Source organism: Brugia malayi (genome assembly GCF_000002995.4).
Source record: "Brugia malayi strain FR3 genome assembly, contig: Bm_v4_ChrX_scaffold_001, whole genome shotgun sequence".
NCBI classification, from domain to species: Eukaryota; Metazoa; Nematoda; class Chromadorea; order Rhabditida; family Onchocercidae; genus Brugia; species Brugia malayi.
Window position 1 is genome coordinate 63,609 of NW_025062479.1, and position 10,399 is coordinate 74,007.

A 10,399-nucleotide genomic window follows, 5' to 3' on the forward strand; every position below is an offset into this window, starting at 1 on the left:
AAGCTATTAATTGATTCGATGCTCGTCCTTTCATGTCAGTTTCCTCGTCAAACATCAACTTTTTCATGTGTTTCATTATTTGCTGATTATTTGCTTAAGAATTAAATGATCTAAATAATGCATAAGTGCCGCTTTAAAACAATGTTTATTAATTTCTACACTTATAAAAAGAGGAGATGTTTATTGGTCCATACTATATACAGATGAGATCAAACAGTATTGTCTCTCTATACTTTATTTATTTTTTTAAATAAAAGCTCAATTCTTAACCATGAATCATGAATACGATAACGCAAATAAAACAATAAATTTGTTACATACTACTGCTACATGTATGATTCATCTGCATCCACGAAAATTATCGATTCGATGTCAACAGTGATTGGTCGTGGACACTGAAAGTTGTTTATTGGATGATTGTAATGATTTTTAACTATATCTTTTGATAAATTTTATAATCAAGTCTGAAACAGCAAGTTTAAAATCCTATGAATACATTTAATAAGCATGCGGAAGTTTCGTCAATAAACTTACCCGTAAAGTACCTAATTCACCTGCTTCTACTTTAATTGCTGCATTAACGAATTCATCAAGGTTTAGATCAGCAATTTCATTTATTGGTAAGTCGAAATAATCACCCAGATTTCGAACCAGTTGTTTCATTGTAAGCCTACAAAAAAAAAAAAAAAAATTAATTTGAGATTTGTGAGATACACTAAAGATCTAGGCCAAACACTGTTGTGCAGATGTAACTTCTGAAATTATAAAACTTATAGTTGTATCGATTTGAACTTACCTTCAGCTTTTCAGTGATTATTTTTCATGCACTATCCTATTTGTTTTAATTGATATCCAGAATAAAATTTAATAAATTATAAACAATATTATTATATTCAGTATTACGATTTTGCTAATTTATCCGTGATATTTTTCAGGAATAAATCTTTTCGAAATTGCAAGACAATGTGATATTACTCTTGAAATTGTATAAGAAAATAGTAAGACAATTTCATATCTTGTTAATTAAAATAGTAATATTACTTTTTACCGCCAAACCAAATTTGTACATTTGCAACATTGTCAATTTTACGACCAAAATAATGTAACATTTTCAAATATTCAGCAGCAATTTCAATTGCAATAGTTGTTAATGCTAAACCAACAGCTGAGTAAATCAATGTTAACACCAGGTATTTTTCACTAAAAAAAAAAAAATGAAATAAAATTTTAAAATAAATTATCTTTTTTTCTGCAATTATCCAATAAATTCCATACAACTTTATTGTTTCTTTTCTGTAATGTTTTTATTAAAATCCGTAAAAAAAAAAAATTACTTGAATATTTCTGACTGATGTTTTAAATGATTTAAATTATTAAAATTTCAAATATCTGAAATTATCGAATATGATTTTCTTTTTGGGCTATTATTCGGCTTTTTGCTAGACGAGCTATGAAATTAAGCTTAAAATTATAAATTTTTAAACATTTTATGATTATTATGATGATTTCCTTCTATATTTGATAATTTATAATTTTAAATTTGAAAATAAGATTAAATTTTTACTTTTTAGGCACCAAATCACCTAAACCGATAGTTGTTAGTGATACAAAATTGAAATAAATAGCTCCAAAGAAATCCATTTCCGGTTCATAGCTTGCAATAACTATTGAACCAATTATGATGTAAATGAAAAAGGCCACAATTAGTACCAATGCTTCGCCCCATTTTTCCACCTATAAAAAAAAAAAAATTTTATAGAATTTTGGAAATTTCATGATATTAAATTACAATTGATGAAATAATATGCAAAATATTCTCAATCAATTTCTCATGTTTTTTTTTTTTTTTTTTTTTTTTTTTGCTTTTAACATTTTTTTCCAGGAATTTAAATTGTTGTGACTTAATAAAACAACAAGTACCATCATTACTTATAAGGAAAATTTTCATCTACAAAAAAATAAATAAATAGATGAAATTAAATAAATTTTTTGCTAACCTTTTTTATTTCAGAACTACCTGATATATCGTCATCATTTGCAATTCCCTGTAATATACTCATTTTTTTTACATTGACAAAATATGCAAAAAAAAAATTTTTTTTCCCCACTTATTTATTTATAAATAACTTAAAATTTCAAGATCTTTTTGTGCTTTCTTTGCATTTTTTTTTTTTTTTTTGTTTGTTTGTTTGTTTTTAAAATATAACTCTTAGATCAAGAACATACTTGCTTGTTATCATCATTTTTTAAATCACTGATTAGAGCTTCTTTTTCCTTGAACTGTTTTTGCACACTGTAACAGCAGAAAATTGTCCTGCAAAATTATTTGAAGTTATAAAATTTTAATTACAGAAAGATTGAATATCTTTAACTTGAGAGATAAAAAAGAAAAAGATTGAATATGGATCATTAAATTTGAAAAATTTGATTTACGAAAGCCACCAAAAAAAGTCTGTCAAAATTTGCCATTCGCTTCGACAATTTTAACGATTTTAAGCTTAATTCTGCCTTTTAACGTTTATCTTTAAAATTTCCTAATTCTTCTCATTTGTCTTAGTCGAAAAAATTTTTGTCTGATTACACTAATAATATTTGTAAAAATTTAGCACCATAATTCATGATATTTAGTTTCATCGTAATGATTGTTACCCACAAAAATGGATAAACTGTAAATGTGTATGAAAAAAAAAATGCAAATGAAAACTTAAACATAAGGGAATTTTTTTTAAACATCTAAAAAATGTTTATAATTTAAATGTTTAGTCATTATTCTAATCTTCCATTATTTAGTACAGTTTACCGTTTAGATTTTTATTTTATTTAAGCCATAAATTAATTTTATTTTTATTTGTTTTTCTGTTCTGTTTGAAAAATTTATTCTATAATTTTATTTTATTATTTTCCGAAAAAAAAAAATGAAAGATTACTTTAATAAACGAGCAGTTAATTGTGTAATTCCTTTCAAAATTTCGGCTAGAAATTTACCCAAACTAGCAATTGCAAGCATTGTAAATGGTATGCCTAACACACCATATGCTATTACAAAAAGTCTTCCTTCCATTGTTTTTGGTGCCACATTACCGTATCCTGAAAATAAACGGAAAAATAAAAAGAAAAAAGGAGAAAAAGTTCCATTAAATAAATCTATATTAATGCATATATAAATAAAAATATGTTTGTTAAATACTATATATTTTTTTATATGTAGTATATTAGAAAAATTACTGCAATAAATTTAATCATATTTCTAGATAAAAATAATTTTTTACAAAAAAAAGTTTTTGTCTGAAATAAAAGAAAAAAAAATTTTTTTTTTTTGACCGAAATCATAAGAATTGAATGATATTTGTGGTGATGGGTAATATATACAAAAGTGTTTTTTGATTTAAATTTTAATAATTGAAATTTAAAAAATTGCTAATTTTCATTCTTTTCATTTTCATTTCATTATTTTTTCTTCTGTTGAAAAGAGAAAAAAAGAAACATACCAATTGTTGTTATTACGGTAAAACAGAAAACAATGGAATCCATAAGAGACCAATAAAGATAATCAACATCATTTGTACCAATAGTATCTTAATAAATTTAAAATTAAAATTTTAACTAAATCAGCCGAATTGAAATTCAAAAAATCACAGTAGAATTAGTCTAATAGTTGTTGTAATCAAAATTAAAATATGTAATTTGGATTGAACTATTTTAAAGTAATCATTTTGTGGCTAAAATTTCAAATGAAATTTAAATTATTGATAATGTTTAAAAAAAATTTTTTCACTTTATCGTTTTCGTAATGTCCACATTGCAGTAGGGAAGGAAAAAAAAAACTATAAATAAGAAATTTTAATAAAAAATTTTTGGAATTTAACTGATACTTCGAGAAATTTTATTTTCATTTCGATCATCATAAATTTGTTCTTGAAAGCAAATATTGTAAACATCATCGGTTAATTCATCCAAATGTCCTTCATCACAAATTTTAGCGCTACTCCTTTGTTTTAACATTTCGATCATACATTCCATTTTGGATCGTACTAAAAAAAATTTTTTTCACCTTCAAAAATAAAAAAAAAAGAAACATAATTTAATTTTATTCCTAACAAAAATTCTTTTTTTTTTGTTTTTTACTTTTAGTTAAAAATTTAAAATGATATATTAATTAAAACTATAATTGCATGATTTGTTAGATTTAAAATTACAATTGCATTTTGTGTTTTTATCTTCTTTAATCGTTTTTCTTTCATTTTTCATTTCATTTTTCCTTTTTCTTCTTTTCTCCTTTTCTCTCTCTCTCTCCCTCTATCACTCCTTTTTTTTATTTAAATATAAATTTGAAATTAGCGTAGCATGCACTTTTTTTTTCATTCAACATTAACTAATACATCAAAAAATGGTAATTTTTAAAAGCAAAAAAAAAAAAACCTTCTCTCTTTCTCTTTCTCTCGAGAATTAAAACTATATGGAGATTTGTTTTTTTGTTTTTCCTTTTCTTTTTTTTCCTTTCGGAAAAGTTCACAGCTAAACGATTGAAGAAAAAAAAAATGTTCCAATATTTCTTTTCTTAAATCTTTTTTTTTTCTTTTTGATTTTTTTTTCAATTTTTCTTTTGTCATTTTTTTTTTCTTTTTAATACAATACTTTTGGACGTAAAAAAATCAGAATTGTTTAATAAATATTTTAAAATGCTTGTAATTTCGAATTTTATTTTTATTTCACAAAAGACAAAAGAAATTATTTCTCTAAAAAAATTAGCTGAATATTTTGTAATTAATTAAAATTTGAAAATAACAGTTATTTGTTCCCTATTTTTGTTAAACATTTATCATTTTTTTCTCTAAAAAAAAAAAGAAATAAAACGAAATAAAACGAATAAAATAAATTTAAAAAAGAAAAAAAAAAAAAAACATACAATAATCATTTTTGTTTTGTTCTGTAAGACCAATTTTATTTCGTTTATCATCACCACGATATATATTATCATTTCTAATCATCTATAATTTTATAATTTTTGTTTTTTTCCCCATTCTAGATTACACACAGCAGAAAAAAAAACGATAATAATAATTTAAATTTTCAGAAGAAAAAAATGAAATTTATGATTAAAATTTTATAAAACGAAATTATTAATTAGAACTAGTATGCTGCAAAATATTTAAAATATAAATTTTTAATTTTAATACATTGCAAAGTATGTAAAATCTAGAAAGAATTTAATTTTAATAATATATATGATAAAATTGAACTGTCGAATTTCGATTGATAGCAATAGCTTCAAGTTGTCGTATTGCTAATGCTCCCAGGAGAACATAGGCGGCAACAGCAACAACCAAAACCAAATGAAGCGCATAGGGCGTAAGCTGAAATATTATTTCTTATTTAATCTTATTTTTTTTTTTTTAATTTATAATTGTTTGAAAGACAAAAAGAAATAAATTAAAAATTTTTTAAAATTATAAAGCGAAAACATTCATTCATCATAAATTTTTGACAATGACATAAACTACTTAATCAATATCTCAAGCATTTTTTTTCGTTTTTTTTTTTTTTTTTTAATTTGCAATCGAATAACAAATTGATCTGTTAACTTTTGAAATCTCAATAACAAATCAATCTGAATTGTTTTTTTTGTTTCATTAAAATTTTTTTTTTTTTTTTTTTTTTATCAAAATAAATTTGAATAATGAAAGCACTGCAATTTCTTTAATAATACTCATTTGAATTGTCATTATATAATGTATTGCATAAATTAACTAATATTTTACTTTTCACTAAATTTTATTTTCTAATTATAATTTTCTTTTTGTTCCAACTAACAATATTTTTTGTTGTTGTAAATTTGAATAGATTTTGCTAACAATGTTGGATGGTGCAACTTAGAGAAAAAAAACGACTTCAATTGAAGTTTTATTTTGTTTTGTTTTCCCTGTTTTGTGTTATTTATTTATTTACTACTTTTTTGAACAAAAATGAAAGATCGCTCTAAAAGAAGCTAAATGAATTGGAAGAGAACGAGGTTAATTTCACAAAATTTTTATTTCTTTAAAATTTTACTCTCTTTTGCTTTTCTTTCTTTCTCTCCCTCTCCCTCTTTCTCTCTCTCTTTATCTTCCCTTTTTTGTTGCTCGTAAAAATAAAAGTGAAAACGAAATAAAAAATTGGAGAAAGCCAATTAAATTAGTTTGAATGTTGTAATTTCAATAATTTTTATGAGATAATACTGAAAAAACATAATTAATTATTTTAAAACATGAAATTAATTTTTTTATTTTCGTCTTTTTTTGTTTTTTTTTTTTTTTTTTTTTTTTTTTGCATCAAATTAAGTTGCTTTTGCTATTGACAATCATAATCATTAACTAATTTATCATTTAAAACGTTTAACTCGACAATGGTATACTTATTCATTTATTATAATTTTTGCCTTTTTTTATATGTTAGCAAATTATAAGCCTCAAACTTTCTGAAAGAAAAAAGATAACAACGATAAATCAGATAAAGTTATCGCTAATGATAAAAGAAGGAAATGATACCGACCTGGAAACTTGAAAAAAATTCATTTTTTTTTTTTTGAGAATTATTGATGAACTAACTTATGCAATTTTTATTTTCAAAAAATATTAGTAATAATAATACATTCAATAATAATTTAAAAAGCAGATTTTGAAATTGGTCAAAAAACGCTAATGGCAATTGAAATTTAATCTTTCAAACAATTATTATATAAATATATTTTTCTTTTCTGAAACTTTAATCACCAAATATCTTTTTTCCTACGAGCATCATAAATGTTAATAGGAAAGAAAATTACAATACTTTCATTTGCTGGTAGTAAAATTTTATATTGGATAATAATTCAGTGTAATCTGAAATAAAATAATTTTAATGAGAAAAACTAAAAAACATATTTTATTCAAAAAAAAAAACATTAGTGTTTTTTATAATTAAATTAAGTAATTATCAAATATTAAAATTAATTTGCTGCTAATTTATTGATTGTTGAAACTGATTTATTACTAATTTATTTAGCCTTAAATCTATTTTATCACTGATTATTTGGAATTTTTTTTTCTGTTTTATCAAGATGAAAATAATTTGCTAATTTCACATTAAAAAACTGTAATGAAATGATCAAATTCTATCTAAAATACAAATGATAACAAATTTAGCTGTCATTAATTTTTTATTAATATTAAATTCATCGTGTAAATAACAATGGAAATTGGATGAAAATAAGAGAAATAGAAAATGAAATAAAAAATGGAAGAAAAAAAGTAAGCGAAAAAGTTTAAAAAAAAAAAAAAAAAAGGATTCATTTCTAAATTAAAATTTGATTGGACTGAAAAATGAAAGTGCACATTTATTATAGAAATAAATTAAATTGTACGAAGCATAGAACAATTTATGTTTAATTAATATTTTACTTAACTATTTGACAAAATTTATTAGTTTCTTTTTAAAACTAATTAATGTCATTGATAATGTAATAGATTATGCATCCCAGAAAAAAAAAAAAAGATAAAATTGTGCAAATCTCGGAAATATTGTAATGCATCGATTGAACAATGAAAGGTCAAAACAAAATTTAATTGTTTGCAATAATTTGATAAAATTTAAAGTAACTCTAAAAATTTATTCGATAAATTAATGACGAATGATCTTTAGAATTTCTGTGCTTTAAATATTCGAAGGTAATTTTGTATTATGTCAAAACATTTAGTGGCTAATGTAATTCAAAATAATTTTCAAATTTCTTTGCTATTAATTTAATATTATATATATTCAAATTTTATATGGCAAAAAGTAAATAAGATATTTGTGCATCTGAAATAGGCATTTTAATTAAGTAATATGTCAAAAGTTATTGAGTTCCTGATTGATAATAGCTAGAATTTAGTGCAACTTATTTGCTTGCATTTGATATATTCGTAAAAATTTTGATATCATTTATTTAAATAGCATTATATATATATATATATATATATATATATAGAGAGAGAGAGAGAGAGAGAGAGAGGCCCAAATTATAATCAAGATGATTTGATAGAAAATTGCTTAAGTAAAATGAGATAATTAAGTTTATACAATACAGAATTATAATGTGACTAAAGAAATTAATTAAACATCAGCAACTCAAAAAGCATAATAATAACAATAGGAATAAGAATTGTGATAATGAAATAATAATAATAACTCGAGACTATTGTGAAAAGAAAACGTAAATTTTATGACAAACTTATACATATATCTATCTAGAACTTAGTGACATTTAATACCTTTAAAATTCAAACGAAAATGTAAAATTTAAAAAATTAAAAATGCAGCAAAATATTGCTTATTTCTGTTTGGAATATTTGACACTTTTAAAAAAAAAAAAAGAAAAACTATTTAGCAATTAGCAATGTGATACTTTTTATTTTATTATACTATGTACAATCATTAGATAGTTTTCCGATTTAAGACATACCAGATGTAATTGATCCTTTATTCCTTTAATCCCCTTTCCCATCCGGAAAGCAATATTAATTCGATTTTTCGTTTTCTGCTCTCCTAAAATTACCTGTAAAATAAGTATCAAAAATTTGAATGAGTTGAAACGATAAAAAAAAAAAAAAAGTTGGCGAATCAATTATCAAATAAATTTTAGAAAAAATTAGAAAAAGAAAAAAAATTCTTTTTTAAAATTGCAGTCTGATGAATAAATCTCCAATGATAACAAAAGTCATGATTAAAAAAGCAAAAAGCAAAAAAAACGTGTACATCTTACTTAAATGATTTTAAAAATTATGCAGTTCAGATAATTGCAAAATAATCATGCATTTGTAATAAGATGAATATTTGTTACTTCATTATTACTATTATTAATTGTTATTTATTACTATTAATATTATCAACGTTATTATTATTATTTGTTACAGTGTAAAAACATAGTAAATATATTATATAATAACAATGAACGATGTGAGTTTAATTAGGCATTTCTAATTAGTTTTATTCTTTTTTCTTATTTCTTTTATCAAAAAAAGAAAAGAAAATCAACAATTGATAATTAATGAATTAAATTTTTTAAAGGCATAATTAACAAACGATGTATTATATGTTTGTAAAATGTTTTTGTTGCTTTAATTTTAATCAAAACTAAATATTTGCAAATCAAAACTAAATATTAATTTTAATCAAAAAAAAAAAAAAAATTTTAATCAAAACTAAATATTTTAAAATTAGAAGAAATTTTGTAACATATAAATGAACGATGAAAATAAAATGAAGTTTATATATTTGACCTTTTTTTTTTTTTTTTTTCATAACTTTTTCATCTTCTTTTTTTTCTCCTTCTCTTTATTTTTATAAATATAACTTTGAACGTTTTATTTTATTTTATTTTTTTTTTTTTCATACTATAATTTTATAAATTCCCGTGTGGCTTTTTTCAAAAATGCCAATTCTTTCTTATCAGATTGTTTTGTCATCTTTGCAAACCTTTTCCTAGTAGTTTGAAATCAAGAATGTATGTCTAAATTTTAACACTTGCTAATTCACATTTTATAAACCATATGCTTCGTTTAGATTTTGTTACAAAAAAGAAAAAAAAAGTGAAAAAAAAATGTATCTATAAGAATGCTCCTTAAATCAATAAAATAAATTTCAAATTTTTACAACAAATTTACTGTAGATGAAAAAAAAAAAAAAAAAGGAAAATAAGATAAGAATAAGAAAATAAAGTGAAAATTATTTGATAATAAAGTAAGTGGAAATCAAAATTTTCGCATAAATTTTTTGATTTTGCTTATTTATTTTATTTTTCAGTGGTATATTTATTATTTATACTACTATGTTACTATATTACTATATGTTTATTACTTTATACAAATGATTAATTCGTAATTTCTTTATTGTTTTCATTATTTCATTAATAAATTACTATTATGATAAGATTTGTGACTAACTTCGCAATTACACTTTTATTTGAACATATATAGCTTTTGCAAGAAAATAGCAAAATAGAGGAAGATGAAAAGAGAATGAAAAAAAAAAAATCAACGAGTTAACTTTATTTATTCAAAAGTTAAATTTCAAATTTAGATTTAATTCATTCCAAACAAAAATAAATATTGCTTAAACTTTACTAATTCTTTTCCTTTTTTTTTTACAAAAAGATGAAAATTGAACATATATTTCAATAAAAATTATCGCTTAAAAAAAAAAAATGTCAATTGGCATGAACGAAAATTAGAATGTAAAATTGAATAATGATGTAACTAATGGAAAGAAATTTACGTCTTCATTGAAATAAAAAAAAAATGAGCTATTAAAGAAGCACAAACGTTTATTTTATTTTTCAATCGAATCATTAGATAACGATGAAATACATTTAATATGTATGAGAATAAATAGTGGAAGAAAAAAA

At 21.9% G+C, this 10,399-nt stretch overlaps 1 protein-coding gene across 1 annotated transcript; it reads right to left on the reverse strand.

Moving 5' to 3' along the window:
* Positions 1–326: 326 nt before the first annotated feature.
* Bma-twk-43 (Uncharacterized protein) lies at positions 327–8,500 on the reverse strand (the record flags this gene model as incomplete). The annotated part of the gene is made up of 12 exons (XM_043073081.1): positions 327–395; positions 535–670; positions 1,042–1,200; positions 1,565–1,734; positions 1,998–2,045; positions 2,227–2,314; positions 2,928–3,087; positions 3,489–3,575; positions 3,873–4,031; positions 4,907–4,988; positions 5,241–5,354; positions 8,459–8,500. The coding sequence occupies 12 exons, from the start codon at positions 8,498–8,500 to the stop codon at positions 327–329; spliced, it is 1,314 nt and encodes a 437-aa protein (XP_042929015.1).
* Between the last annotated feature and the right edge of the window lie 1,899 nt (positions 8,501–10,399).